This window comes from Chaetodon trifascialis, chromosome 13 (assembly GCF_039877785.1).
Source record: "Chaetodon trifascialis isolate fChaTrf1 chromosome 13, fChaTrf1.hap1, whole genome shotgun sequence".
Classification (NCBI taxonomy): Eukaryota; Metazoa; Chordata; class Actinopteri; order Chaetodontiformes; family Chaetodontidae; genus Chaetodon; species Chaetodon trifascialis.
The window spans coordinates 17200602-17216702 of NC_092068.1; the positions used below are offsets into that span (position 1 = coordinate 17200602).

The following is a 16101-nucleotide window of genomic DNA, read 5'->3' on the forward strand; positions in this document are numbered from 1 at the left end:
TTTAGCAGAGGACCACTGCCCCTCTTCTGTCTGCAGTCAAAAAAAAAAAAAAATACCAATTTTGTCTCACTTCCCTTGAGGTGGCTCCCTCATTTTGTTGTCACTGCTGTCCTGTATTTATCACCTCTTTCTCCTGTCTCTCACACCCACTCTTTTCTCCTACTTCTCTCCGACCAGCATCTTCCAGATTGTTGTCATGTGAAAATGATGTGATATGGATTTGATGGCTTCTCTGTGCTGCATCTCAGGCAGCATTTTTCTCTCAGACTGCATGTAAAATCCCACCTCATTTGCCAAGACTGGCAGAGCCGAAGCCAAATGTGGCCATAACTCTACACTGTGAAAGATTTAGGGGGATATGCTTGTAGAACATGGCAGAAATGGAGTAAAATAAGAAGCATGTTTCATTAGTGAAAATAAGAATAGTTTTTGTTATCTTAGAACAAGCTCTATCTACCTACAAAGGGAAGGGTGAGGCAAAAGGTTTTCAGTTGGTTGCAATCTCCAACCTCACTGCTAGATACCACTAAACTCAAAAAACTGGACCTTCAAGTGTCTGTATCCTGGAACTAAACATAACTTATTGATCGGCGGAGCTTGTTGGGGGCACTGCACAGCCTGGGAGTAAGTGCTGCTCAAAATGGTCAAGTCAGAGCAAACTTATAGTACATGAGTACATTTCTCACGGGAGAGTAAGAGCAAGAGCTCACACATGAAATCACCTGAAGGCTGAAAAGAAGGGGGGTCGACGGGAGACGGACATCTTCTTCGGCCCCTCCAGTAATTTGCAATCATAGAAATGCAAGAATTACCACAAATTCCACTGGTCATTGCAATTTTGCTTCATCCCTGCAGTACATCTGCATAAAAATGTGTACCTGGATGAATGTTTGCCATTCAAATCCATTTCTCGCAAGAAATACATAGCTTTCTGTTTGTATATTGCTATTATAATGTAACAGATTACAGCATTGATTTAGCAGATTTTAGACATTTTACGATAAATCACAGATTCTGCTGATTCCATTACTGCCAACCATTGTCCAAAATGTGTTTTTCCTTCTTTCCAGGCAGCTCTGTGTTCAAACTAGAGTGGTCTGACAAACAACTTGCAGAGAACTGGAAATTAAGTGAAGTTATGTCTGCTTTCACTGCAGTCAGAGCCATGTTATTCCTTTGTTGGTTGACAGACTTAAGATTGATTCAGAAAACCAGCAGACACAATGCTTACTTTGATGAATTACTGAAATCAAGCCAGTTTCAAGTCTGTGATTTTCACAATGTTCTAAAATGAACAGAAACCAAGAGAGGAAAATAGGAAAGACACAATGAAAAATCGGAAACTCTGCAGTAAGCTTTGGAAATGGTTGCCGCTAATTTAAAGGAAATGCAATTAAAATAAATGAGATAAATTATATCACTGCTACAACATTTCAAGCTCATTTTCCTCTCACTGGAACTAATTAAATCTCATGAATGAAATCAAGTTTAATTTTAAACGCTTGTGCCTGTTTAATTGTAAAGTAAAATGTGAAATGTTGCACAATGCGCTGCAGCTCTTGAAACAAAGAAACACTGGAAATGTCATCATTATGTCAACTACCTAAAGACTCCATGGTGGCCTTGAGTCCCTGATTGGTCTGACTCTGTTCAAATCACCATCTTCAAATCATCACATGTAACTGTCTCTGTGAGTTTTCTTAGTCGGTGGCAAACTCTAATAATCTCTTCATTATCACAGTTAGCAAAAATGTCATTATATCATGGGCTACCTTTGCAGTTAAAGGATGTGGTCTGCTATGACAGGGAGGGGGTGTGACTGTACACAGCTTTATGGAAGAGCCCTTCTAAGTCCACACAAGCAGGTTCATCAGCTCAATTCTGTCAAAATGTAATTACTCATGCATATGAGTTAGGAGACCATGCAATGTAAAGTGAAATTACACTGAGGATATATCCTCCTACAGGGCTCCACACGCACATCAAATTTAATTGGCTGATTGGAGGCTGAACCTCCGTGCACACTCATCGGGCAGCTGCATGATTTCCACTGAAGGCTGTCACCTCGCCTGTCCTACGCAGCAGCTGAATTCCTCTACATTCTTGTGTAGAGACATAGATTAAACCGAAGACATCCACTCTTAGAGGCAGCGCCAGTGACCCTGTTAGGCTGTAAACACACTTCTGCCAATGTAGACAATTACATCATTTGTTCCATGTGGAGTTGTTATTAAGCAGCGAAGCACTGGCGTTCATGAAAAAGTATTGTGACAGGGATTACAGGCCGATGGGCTGGTGGCAGGCAAAAGAATATACAAAAGAAGACGACAGACACTGTGTCGCCTGTGGGAAGGGGAATATTTCATCCCATAAGAGTTGGCTCATCTCCCCGTGGGCACTTGTTGCCATAGCAACGGGAGCTGGGAGTTCCGTCAGGGTGGTGTGGTCAGCGGTACAGGATCGCGGGACATGAAAGGGGCGAGCGAGGGGTGTGCAACCTTGCTGCCATCATTCATCAAACCCGTTTCCTCCACACTTCAACTCAGGCCTCCTCGCCCTTGACTGCGAGCCCGAGAGACCCCCACCCTTCATGCATTCATTCATACCTGGATCACACATTGATTTTCTTCCGGAGCAGGGAAAAATCAACCCAATCAAAGCGTGTGGAATTATTTACCAGTTCAATAGTGACTTTACTGAATAATGATTGAGTATGTTCTTTAGTGTCTGGAGAACTTACTCAGACACTGGCCTACATTCATTTATTTTAATTTCAACTGCATTCATGAGCACAAAAAACACTTTCACCCACCAGATCTGAGCTCATCTCACCTTTTGTCTATTTATTATTCCATCCGAAGGCACATTTCCAGTGATTTCCCATTTCCTGCCTCACATAAACACACATTTTTCATCCTGACACGCTCTCTTATAACACACTAGGTCTCAAATGTGCACAGTACACCATCTGTCCTGTCCTTTCTCAGTCTCCTCTCCTTACTCTATTAGGCTGACTATTCAAATCAGCAGTCTGATAGACCACCTCCTCACCCACTGTGCATCCTCCATGGTTGGAGCTCTGACACCTGAAAGAGCAGCTGCAGTGAACCTTGACATTCAGCTTCACTGGGGGTCTCGCAAGACACTTAAGTGGAGTGTTGTGGAAACACAGAGCGGTGATGGGTAGCTTGCCATCATGACCGCTGTGTTCCCCATTCATACGGTGATGGTGTGATTCCTCTCTCTGTGTTGACATAAGACTGATATCTTACGGGCAGAAAGACCCCTAATCCTCCACAACAAGGGAACAGATTTCAGTGTGTGTGTGTGTGTGTGTGTGTGTGTGTGTGTGTGTGTGTGTGTGTGTGTGTGTGTGTGTGTGTGTGTGTGTGTGTGTGTGTGTGTGTGTGTGTGTGTGTGTGTGTGTGTGTGTGTGCGCGCAAACATGTGGACATTCGATGCACACTCATGTGAGCACTTTGGATGTTTTTCCAGGTGTCTGTGGAGACTCACTCTTGACAGTGGCAGTCCTGGTGCAGTTGTAGAGAATAGCCAGCTCTCCAAACACCTTTCCTGGCCCCATGGTGCAAAGCTTCAGGCTCTCCTTCGTCACCTCCACCTTCCCGTCTGAAACACGCACACATATACAGGTACACCATCAGGCATAATGCTATTCAAATGGCACATTTATTTTCCTGCTTGATTACCCAAGTGTGGAAGTCCTCGAGTGCATTTGAAATGTGCAGCAAACAAAGTTTTAGTGATGAAATGGAGTGGATGATAGGTGTCTGAGGGCTTTTGCTTCATTTTTGGAGGCACCCAACCAGAGTGCTCTTGACTCACTGGGCTGGAAAAAAAATAAGATTATTTTGCAATGTGGAGTTTCCAAGGGCTACTGGCCTCCTACCAAGGCCTGTGTGTGGCCCTGTTAAATGCAGCAGTCGCAACATGAGAAAAATATACTTAAAGCTTAACACTCCATAACTCACACAGCATGGTATGCCTTTAAGGTGAGGATGTGTAAATCAATATACTGCATGTGAAAATATGTTAGCCGGACTGAGGAATTCACCAAGAATGATAACACAGTGACCATCCAGATCTGTAAACATATTTTTGTGTTGAAAAAGCTTTACCTTCATATGAAGAGCAATGATTAAGGAACAATCAGCTGCTTTTAACTTCAATAACAGTAGGTTTTTGCCAACAAAACCCATGCTTAAGAAGCAATAAACAACGCTCAACAATGCAGATCTGCTCATGAAGCGAGCTGATTGGTTGATCTAACATCCTGTCGGCAAGTTTTCTTTCAACGTCTGGTTAAACGTCTTTAGACTGTGGTTTGCTAAACGTAACACTGCTTCCTAGTGCTACGTTATTTTATGTTATGCCCCCCGTGTCTGAACCACCTGTGTGCGTTCGCTTACATGCGGCCCAGAGAAGCGTAATTTCATCTTAAAGCAAGTAGCCACTTCTCTTCTTTAACACTGGAAGAGGCTCTTTGCCTGTGTGAATGGGGGATGGCTGCTGCCACCGTGTAAAGACAAGCCTCATCAAGCATGCATGCTTTCCTGGAAACCCAGCATTCCAGTGAGACCATAACTGATTCACTGAGAGCAAAAACCCAAAGAAAACATTTAAAGTCGGCACTAGACTGCTGATGAAATTTGGAAAGGCGATAAAAGCCGGCGAGTCACCCGCAGAGGAAACAGTTTGACATGTTATCTTGTTAGAGAAGGCCGTGAACGCTTTTGACAAAATGCCTCCAAAAAACTCACCATGTTTCAGGACAAATTCTTTCCTCTACGCTGTAGTTTTTCCACCATACTGGAACTATAGTGCACCTTGGTTTTTTACCATGGTGAACAATGAAGTATTTATTAACGCCCAGCATGACACCCTGCACACAGAGAACGTTCAGCTCTTAAAGTGTGTCACCATCTCACTGTGTCGACTTCCCTGTTGTTTTCACTGCCTCTGTTTAATGGCCTTTTTTGTGTCAGAGCTTCCCGTCATGGTCTCTACATTATTCCAATCAAATTAAGAAACTGCTAACTAAAATGTCTCGTCCTTAAAAAGCTGTTTCCACATTTTTAACAGCGCTCTTTCATTATTATCCGCTTCAATATTCATAAGAGCTTTCTTAGATTGATTGGCAAACACGTAACAATGGTAAATAATCCCCGCCGACTTTCAGAGACTTGTGAAGTCTGAACCTGCTAGACAATAACTATTCTTCAGAAATTTGGTACATAGAAAAAATATGAAAGCACTCTTGTAGTGTCTTATATTCCTCCCACTTTTTTCTTCTCCACCCAATTAAGCTCGTGTTTGTCGCTTTAATAAATGACTTCTTGTGAATTTCTCCCAGAAAGACAGAACCCCTGCTTGTTTACAAGAGTAATTGTAAAACGTTTCATGAATTGAGTATAGCTGAAATCATTTTTGTAGTGCCAGTCTAGCCTTTGAAAATCTATAAACACTATAATTAGTGAGTTCAATTCGCTGCAAGATTTAAGTCGAGAGAATGGCCATTGAGAATCGATTGAGCACAATAAGTATGTGCCAGGCTAATCAGTGAACTGTGAGGGGTGCTGACATGATCTTTCAAAACTCCTGAGCTGTTTCATGAACTGTTAAACCTGCCTGTCATAGGTAAGAGAGAATGGATGATGAATACTTTAGACAAAAATTGCCAATGATTTAGCAACAGCTCATTTTTCCAGTTCAGAGACTGCAAGCGAGGACCAAAGACAGCTCTGTGTCTTTGTTGCCTTTATCTAATCAGGTGTAGAAAAGGTTCATGTTGATCATTAAGTGAAAGGGGGGAAGTGTCTATCATCAATAGTGCACCCCATTTGAGGTGCCTATTGAGCCCTGTGATAACACATTACTGTTGTTGGGAGGCTTTGATCCATCATCAAAAGGGTAGCAACATGGACTTCCAGTTGGAAGAAACTCTGCATATTTCTAAATGTACAGATAGAAATAGGTTCAATATGTGCCCATATGACGTGTGCTTTTCAAAAGCACACACAACACAGCGCTTCATTAAGTCCAATGCTATGTCTGTGCTTTAATAACTGCAGTGCCTTGTGGATGGGTTCATGAGGGGACAAAGACAGCCACACATCAGGTAACAAAACCTTTTTGCTTGACTGTGGACAAAGCTTATAATTTCCTGTGGATAGCCTTGTTATTAATTCCCGACAAAGGTGAGTAGTCTGAGCACAGTGCTTGTTTTGGACAAGTCACTGACTGCAGGCTGTGAGGGAGCTGCTAGGAAATTAAGTAATCTAGTTATGCAATTATGTGAATTCCACAAATGGTATTTTTGAAAGAAAACTTGTTATTCAAGAGTTCACATGAATCAATTCACACACTGATGGTCCAGCTCATTTCTTGTTTTTGTCTCTAGTCCTGCTTTATCACACTCCAAATTCACCTTTCATATGCAGGTGCCATTCAAATCTGACAACACAACAGGCAAATAGATGTCTATTAGATTGTCTCATTGCGCCATCGCTCTGATAGCAAAGTAGAGCCATTTAGCAGCTGTCGACTGTTCTTGTCTAAAGACAAATTAAAAATGTGATCCGAGGAAGAACTGAAAAATTGAAAATCCATGAAATGCCGCATGAATAATGTTAACTGTGTTTTCACTGTCAGTGTGTCACAGCATGTCTTCTCCCCTGAGGTGGTGTAGCTGTGTTAATGACTGATCATTTGAATGCACTCAGCAATGTGCTCCAGGGCATCAGGACAGACTTTCCTCTGGCTCAAGATCCAATGTGATTCTGGCTGCGTTCCAAATCAAAAAGCTGCTGTCTTTGGGTTGATTTTATCTCACACTGGTGCTGGAGACTTCACAGATGAGAAGCAACATGAATGTTCCCCTGCTCAGCCTCGAACAGGAGTGACAAATCTGACCAAAATATCAGATATTTTCTATTAAGATATCTGTCTTTAGACAAAACCTGATGGCTACGAGTAACACATTAGATCCAAGAGAAAAGCCTTTTTGTAATGGCTACTCAAATGTGCCTCTGTGAGCAGCATGTGACACAAGGCTCTTTATCCCCCCCCCAATAAACTTGGAGATAAGGACATCTGTTAACTTCCACGTGGAGTCTTTCACACTGAGGCCATTAGACTGTGTCTATAAATAAAGCTCAGTTTCAGGGTCAAGATACTGTTTAATTCGTTATCCTCTTCTTTCATTTTCTTATGTTTTTCAAGCAGCACAAAAAGGACATCAAGAAACAGGATGTGGGGGAGTTCAAATCCCCTTGAGAATAACAAACCACCACCATCCCATCCTGACAGGCCTTGCTCTTCCGCCACTGCTCAGGGGTCAGATTACTCCATCCTATCCCAATGCATTAGAGCACTGTATACCAGATCAAGCAGAACCTTGTTTCATCCTCCCAACGGCCAGAAAACAGGGTTGTTACCACTGAAGGTTTTAAGTGGTACAATGCTGAATTGGACAGCTCAGCATCAATATGTGTGTGATAAAAACATCCACGTCTGACAGTTTGAATGCAGTTTTGAATGCTTTTGTGGAGGAAAAGCCATGAGAGAAACTGAGTGTTGGATCTATTCAACAGGGACTGAAATGGGTTTAGAAAATCCCAGGGTTTAAAAATCACCATGCTCTTTATTTCTTAAAAAAAAACAAGTTTGAAAGATTTCGTGAATTGCAGTTCATTCAAAGTTTGACCGAGAAAGGCCTGAAATGATAGCGTTTGATAGCTCTGAGCTGTAATTTCTGTTTTGACGTTGTTTTTCAAAGAGCACAATGTGACCTCTGCAAAAAAAAAAAACCCGACACTTTCAGCAGAGCAAGCATTTATAGCTGCCCTGTTCTGAAAAATGAGACACATGAATCAACGCAGACATCAGAAAATGAAAAATAAAATACTGATCAAGATAAATGGGGTGCTCTACTTGACGTTCAATGAAAAGGTATTATAAGGGCTAGGCGTTTGGGTAATTGACAGCAGACCTCATTAAATTAATCAAAAACGTTAAGTTGCTCTGAAGCAGCATTCAGATGCAAGTCATGCATTATTTTTCTCTCCGGTTAAAAACAAAATAAATCTTAGACTGTAAGAAAATCCAGGTGTGGGCTGAAGTCAGCAGCAAGGACAAACCCGAGGAGAGAGGCAGAGAGTAAAAGCACTGTTATTAATCAGGGAGGAACTCAGAACGGGAACACAGTAAGTTCAGAGCAGTGGAAGTGACAAACACTGACTTGTTTCAGAGAGTCCCTGTTTGTATCACTGCGGGCTGCAATAATACAAGCAGCAGGGTGATGGGCAGACAGCGGACTTTGACTGAAACGTGTTGTCGTTGACTTGTGAAATGCAAATGTTAAGATATTTTCAGCCAGTGAGTGGCTATTTTCTGCGCCTGCCTTCTGGCAACAACGGTGTTCTGTGTTTTGAATGGGCAGCAGCAGGGTGCAACTGTGCCGTCACGCCTAACAGCTACATCCAGTCCTCCTGTACCAGGCGCTACAGGCGGCTGCTGTCCACTTACTTCAATCACACCATGATGTTGCTAAATAGAGCCTGTTGTAGCTTGAAGTACAGAGAGTTGTTAGCAGTATAGCACAGTTAATGCAGCAATTTTAGCTCACTAATGTCATAGTTTATTGGGCCTGACTGGATAATCAAACTCCTCACTGATATAAAAGGGGAGGACAAAGTAATAGGAACACCTGTCTGTATATTGCAACACAGTTCAACAGCACCACAAACTGCAGCCTCCAAAATTAAAAACTGAACAGCCTTTATGAAGGCATGAATTGTTGCAGATTGTTATATAAGACTGCATTAGTTTTAGCCAGGTGTACCTAATAAGCTGAGTGTTTTAAAGCAACACCAGCTTCAACATTTGATTATCCAATAAAAGTTGATTTTAGTTAGCTACAATTGCTGCATTAATTGTAAATGATAATGATGTGTTTTACACAGCGTCCCAAATTTTTTTGGAATCTGCCTGTGAACATACAGCCAGCTGGACATTTGCCCTGCATCCTCCGTCCTTGTTTCACAGAGCCGCACGTTTGCATCATATGCTTGTTGACTGTCAACAGACCCGTGGAGTCGTCTGCGTAGCCCTCTGCAGTTTCAGGAATCTCACCAGCTGAAGGTGGAGGAAGCTCACTCTTGTTTTGGTGTCTTTCCATGAAACACCGGTGCTACCGCTGCTTTTAAATCGACAAGAACAGGTAGTTTTGTATGTGCGCGCTGCTCCGAGGGTTGAATCTAAGTACAAACTAGCTGACGTCAAACACTCCTCTTCAACGTATGCCATTTTTATAACAGGAACAAAAAAAAAAAAGGAAAGGCAAAAAGCAGGGAGAGGGCGAGATAAGTGAGGTGAGAAATGTAAGAAGAAAGCGACAGAGAGGAGAAAAGAAACAGAGGGACAGCGGGGGAGAAAGACGAGGAAGGACACCTGATGCTATAGGTGAGCACTGCCGAGCATCACATCATTTGAGATGAGAGCACTCCAGATCTTTTTCAGCTGAACTGAGGCATGCTCACACAGAGCGCCCCGCTATCTGCACAGTGAAAAATTACACCGCAGTTTTTCACAAGTGCAGCATGAGACGAAACTGTGTGTTGTCAACTGGATACGGAGGACGGCTGGTTTCATCCTTTTTACATCATTTTGCCTTGGAGACATGAACTCGGCAAGAATATACTGTAGTGCCATATGTCTGTCTTTTAGAGCCTTTCAGCCTCACTCTGAAGATTACTTTCATTCATTGGGAGTAATCGGACACATGAGGTGAGACACGACAGCCATAATCCCTTGTCTGAGATCCCTCTTCTGTCTGTGTTTTCATTAAAACATAATAATGCCTGGTTTCATCCCTGCGACTGGCATCAAACTCAGCTTACAGCTCCTGTGTTGACAAGGTGATTGATAGCCTGAGCAGGGGGCAGTGAAAATGCTCATTTTGCATTCACAGACCAAATCACAGTATTGTAATTAGCAGTTAGCGTCCATGCCATGCACACATACTCTAGCTTTTCTTTTATGCAGGCCAGACTTAATTAGACAGCTTAAAAATCAGAATGCAGATTAATATGGCGACTTAAGTACAACAGTAATGGGTTTCTCTCATCGCCACAGCCTGCTCTCATTTCAGTAGCCTGCTGTATCACCACAGGAAGGCCTTTACAGGGAAACTTAGATTGAGAGTGTCAGGGACACGAATACACACAGAAACATAAACACGCAGTGTTTACGTACACATATACACAGCAAGACTACAGCCACGCTAGTGTCTGCTCCGTAAGCCTGCAATTAGGCACCGCTTTGAGCTAAATACTAATATGCTGATGTTTTTAGGTGACCATCTTTGGTCACCTCTGCATCTTTAGCGTGTTAGCATTGACATGTTTGACCTACTGATGGCGCTACAGGAAGTTGGAGGATCACCAATGTCAATATACTTCATGCCGAGGGGGACATGAGGGTCTGTACCAAATGTCATAGCAATCCTTCCAATAGTTGCTAAGATGTTTTAGTCTAAACCAAATGGTGCACCGACCGACAGACCAACATTGCCATCCATGTTCTATATCGTCACTGTGGGCTCAAAACATTATTATAACACTATTTTTTCTTCGATAATGTCAGTAAATGCTCTGTCATCAAGCTTGAAACGAGGCTGTTTTTCTGAGTTGTGGAAAAGTTGAGATAATTAAGATGTGCTCCTAATGTACACATGCATATACGTATCTGTGTATGTGTTCACCGCCACTCTACACACACACAAAGTCAGTGATTTGTGCTTTTGCTCCAACAAAAAAGTGTGAGAATTCCCATGCTGGGGTTGAGAGTATTTGGCGGAGGCAATCAAAGTTCAAAAAGAGATCAAAGAGATGAATTTTAACTCAATGAAAAGTCTGCAGTGAGAGAAGAAAAACGTAAAAGAAAATCTTATCTTGAACCTTGACTTCAGTGGCATTGATTGATGAAAGTGGCCTTTCTGAGCTCGATGTATTCGAGTATGTAAGTACCAATAAAAGCCAAGAATACTGATCAGCCTTCCAGACTGGGCCCTGCCGTACTGTCTTCAGATAACAAAGTTGTTTGGAGCCTGTGCCTGCTATATTTTCTTTATTTCTGCAGCTATTTCACGCATATGTATATACAGTACGTGTGTGTGTGTGTGCTGTGCATGAGCTAGTCTTAAGGGTGAAGGCAGGGATTTGTCCGTCACTGTAGCAGAGCAGATTACTCGCGCCCTATCTTGTATCCTCAAGTCTGAACCTCGGCAAACACAGAGCTTATCCAGTCACAGCAGACTCTCAGCATTTCTGCAAGTCTATGGCCACCACCTCCTGACACACACACACACACACACACACACATACACAGCAGCAGGCATACAATACAGTATGGTTTATACCTGCCTAAGTCAAAGCAAAGAAATATTTGCATAATATTGGGCTCATATGATGCTCGTGAGCTCTTTTTTGTCACTGTCTGCCTTTGCTTCCTCCTCCTCCTCCTCTCCACTACTGTCTCACATACACCAGCACACACACACACACACACACACACACACACATACTGCTTTCATCCTCTTTCCAGATGAAGAACTCTCACAAAGGGGATAAAGGCTCAGGGATCATTCACAAATTACTCATTAATTCTTGCTCTGAGGTGTATTCATCAGCCTCTGAGGAGTAAAAGTGGGGATCAATTCCTATACTAGGGTTCAGGGGAGAAAAACAAAGGCCATCTCATACTTATCAGAGAAGAAGAAAAGACGTTGAAAGGGGCTGAATGGGAAAGAAAGGCAGAGGATATAAAGAGAAACAAGCATAATGAAATGGACAGATGGGTGAAGAGCAACAAAGGAATGAGACTGTAGACGGAAAGAAGTGATGAGCGAGTGGAGAAGAGATAGTGACAAAAGGACAGATTGGGGTCAAAGTCAGCAAAATGTGAGGAGGAGCAATGGAGGGAAGCGTGCATGCCTCTGGTCTCGTGTTTCAGCATTTTGAATCGATAACTTACACCTGTGTGTGCGTGCGTGTGTGCTGGCAAAGAGAAAGTGACAAAGGGAACAACTTGGAGGTAGGAAGGGCAAATGAGAAAAGACACTTGCCAGAAAGAGTATTTCACTTAGTGTTCAGGGCAGATGGTGCACCACTCAACGCAGGTGAGATTATTAGTCTGCAACACACACACACACACACTCCATTTGCACATAAATGGAACATTAGCTGAAGTTATATTCTTCTAAATGTGTGTCACATCATTAGGCTATTATAGGTGAGCAGGTGGATGTTTACCCACCTCCTTGAGAATCAATAGGCTGACTTCGCTGTAGTGTATATAAACTCTACTTCTTCCTTTCCGTGCTTCTTTGCTCATCTTTCTCTGAATCTCTTTTTGTTGCTGTTATTTAAAAAAAATCCATCTCTGGCGATATATGCTTTGCATCTGGTTCATTCACCGTTACGATGCCGCTTTAAATGAGAAATCAAGTCACAATTTGTGAGCATGTACAAACATTTTTCTGCAGACTCCTTCACAGTAATCAATTTTTCATGCCTGGTGCATCAACAGTGCCGTCAGTCAAGCAAATGAAAGGAATCACACACACACATACGTACATACTCTAGGTGTACTTATTTCTTATAGGTGCATGTCAATTCATATATATCTTTCAGACAAAAATATCATTACATATTTCATTTAATAACATGCAACTTTGTCAATGTACTTTCTCTGCACTTGTGGACAAATACAGGGCTAACACCTGATCCTGGCGGTTGCTTCTCATGTGTGTATGTGTGTGAGATAACAGGGACAGTGTTTAAATGTCATTCCAATTACAGACCCCTCACCTTTTCCCCAGATGACACCTTAATAAACCGGCTCCATAACTCTAATGAGGCTCCAGCAGGAGCCTCTTCAGGGTTATCATAACAGCTGATAGCTTTGAAGAAGGCCAGCTTCAGGTGACTCGGTCCCATGGTAATAATGGCACTGCATTGCCATGTTACATAAGTGAGTACATACATACACACGCATACAGAGTCATTCATTATACATTTGATTTTAGTCCCAAATAGCTAAAATTGAGTTCCCTATGACCCCTTTTCAGTGGCAGTGGTGAGTGTGAGCTTCAGCAGCAAGTTAGGGTTCATTATTAACTGAGAATTGGCAGCTGTACAGCGCAGAGAAATACAACAGGCAGCAGTTCTAGTACTGAATGTTGGCTACATGCTGTATTCTCCGGGGCCAATCTGTAAGCTTCAACATTTTACTTTGCTGAGCTGCATTAGTTAAGTTGCCAGGCAACAATGCAGGGCAGTGGGTTTGTGCACTCACGTTCCTGGAGCCCGATGCGTTTTCTATTTTCATATCAACTTATTAATATGCGAATATATCATAATAATTACAAAGATCAGCCGATAATTTATAAACAGCAGTGGCTGCGGTGCTTTGAGTAGCAGTAATAATGATACCACTTCTAATTTGCTTTACATATGGTGTCCTTTCATACCTCTGACACTGAGTCACACTCAGGTCCCCCCGTTGATTACATCTCTACACTCTGCTCAAGATGAGCGAGGAGCCAATCTCCCTTTATCCTGCCTCATTGGCCAGTGAGCACACAGGGGCTCCAGCCTATAGCATAGAGAGCAGATCATTCCAGACACATTCATTCATTTTCTCTCTTTCAGATTCTTTCGGAAACTGATCAGCTGGTAGACTGGTTGGTCTTTTGGGCAGGCGATTGTTTTTTGCTGATTTTTGCTGATGAACAAATAGACTTCACACCAAACGCGCCTAATGAGGATAAAAACAAACAAGACAGTGAACGTTGAGCTCTGGAGATCAGCTTTCATGTCAGGTTTTAATAAGTCAGCCTGTAAGGTAGAGCAAGGTGACAGAGAGGTGATAAGGTGCTAGTCGAAGCTAAGGAGGATTATCACAGGATAAAATATGCCATGAAATGATATGTAAACAGACACCTGTGCCCCTCATTTCCCTATGTTGTTCATATTTGATTAGAGATACATGCAAACAGATCAGTGTTTGATGCCACACACAATCATGTTTGCTAAATATCTTGAGTGCCATATCATAAAAAAAACATCAGACACTCCCCTTGCACAGAGAAGTATTGAGCCACAGTGGGTAAACATTGCTATTCATTGTTATTCAGAGGTCTGTCTCAGTAAAAGCAGCAGGAAAAGGAAAATAACTGGAGGAGCGGTTCAGCGTGAGCCTGAAAACAGCGCATTGTTCCTTTCTGTCATTCACACATTAAAGGATGCCATTTATGCCTCACTTCAAACTTCAAGTCTTCTTGGAGAGCTCTGTCAGAATATTATGTTTGCCTTGGCTAACGCAAGGTCAGATAAAATAATTGGGACTCTATCCAATTTATGTTGAGAAAATGTCAAATCCTGGATGTATTCTCAAATCCCCTGAACACCTTCGCCTGAATAAAACGCTCTACAGTGCATCAATGGCTGCATTGAACAGGGTAGCCTGTCAAAGGAACTGTCAATGTACTGCGAGCACTTGGGGTTTAGAGTCGACTCAGATTGCAACTCTTTCTCCTCACTTTTCCATCTGCCCTCCCTGCACACTTAGTAAAACTGATAAAATATATAGTAAGGGCAGAAAGCTAGTTCTCCCTAAAAGATAACAAATAGAAGAAAATACATAATTCAGAATCAATATCACGTATGCCTGCATCCCCCGGCAAGGCTTTTTTTTTTTCTTTGAATGCACCTGATTCTCATACAGGATGGAAGATACCGACTGTTAAGTGAATTTTCAAATATGAATGCAAAGTTAGCAACGAGAAATCTAGTCCGGGGAGCCGCCTAACACATGCTGTCATCACGATGAAGTCGTCAGAGAGGAGAAAGCTCGTTATCCAAACTGTAGCTTTATGCAAACGCACGCAGCCCAGATTTTTACGCTACAACCATTTCAAGAGTTATATCTAAACATAGCAAGAGCTGAAACAATTAGTCAAATAATCACTCAATCTGGAACGATATGTCAACTTGGGAAGTTGGAAACTGTGGTCGACATGCCTCACTATTTCCTTACAGCTCGTAGACCAGAGGAGCGATTGATTCATTGACGAAAGAGTTGGCAGTGAAACAGTAATGAAAATAAATGTTACTTGCAGCCCTAAATGCAACATTTTTTAACCTTCCACCTGGAGCTAACCTTCAGACTTGACAGGTTCAAATATGAGCTTGAACTGTTTTACTGTGAGTAATGTTTAAGCTGCCCAGCTGACAGGTGCAACGATCACCTTTTTCACTGCATATGAGACTAAACCGATCATGTGTTCTTAATAGGTTTGAATGTTGGCATAGGGCCAGTATTCACTGTGTTCATCATCATATCTCTACTCTCAAAGCTAAGGATTTCCTCTGTTACACCTTTAACAAGCTTACCGTAACACTGTTAACCTGTTCCTAGAGGACACGTAAGCTACATATTTGTATTAGTATCCACATTTTATTAGATTAAGTTGAACGATTACTATGAAGGAAATTGTGAGGCTTTTACTGTCAAGGAAGTTCTTGATAGTAATTGGATGTGATTATACTAGTTATCATCATTAGCCACCTGTACGGGTCTTCCCGGATGATGCAGCCAATCAAAAATCCTCTCTCATCTCCATGGAAACGTGAGCCTTTATCTCAGTCGCAATCAGTATTTTAAAGAGGGGCCGGTGTCAGTTACAGCCCAGTGGATGCGACCAAAATACAACAAACATTCATTATTGCAGCTACTGCCAAGCAGGCAGCCTCATCATAGCAGCAAGCCAGTGCCAGGATCCACTGTTTTGTCTGATGTTTAATTATCAGCTCCAATCTGCAACAAAAGCTATCTACTCTGAAGCTGTTTAAACAGGGGGGCTGTGATTTTCTCTGATATCAGTCTAGACTCATGGACAATAAGTTCCACATATGCTCTCATATTTAAAAAAAAAAATTATATTTGAAGTGAGATCAATGATATAATGCACTGTTATCCTTGTTTTTGTATCACTGTGGTTTGACTGCACTTCATATGGTC

The 16101-nt window shown here is 42.1% G+C and overlaps 1 protein-coding gene across 2 annotated transcripts in view; it reads right to left on the reverse strand.

Moving 5' to 3' along the window:
• Positions 1–16101, reverse strand: part of LOC139340977 (cGMP-dependent protein kinase 1) — a 78864-nt gene that overhangs the window by 48982 nt on the left and 13781 nt on the right. For both annotated transcript variants that reach the window (XM_070977156.1, XM_070977154.1), the window contains exon 3: positions 3514–3627. In XM_070977156.1, the coding sequence (XP_070833257.1) occupies positions 3514–3627 (114 nt within the window). The remainder of the gene's footprint in view (positions 1–3513; positions 3628–16101) is intronic.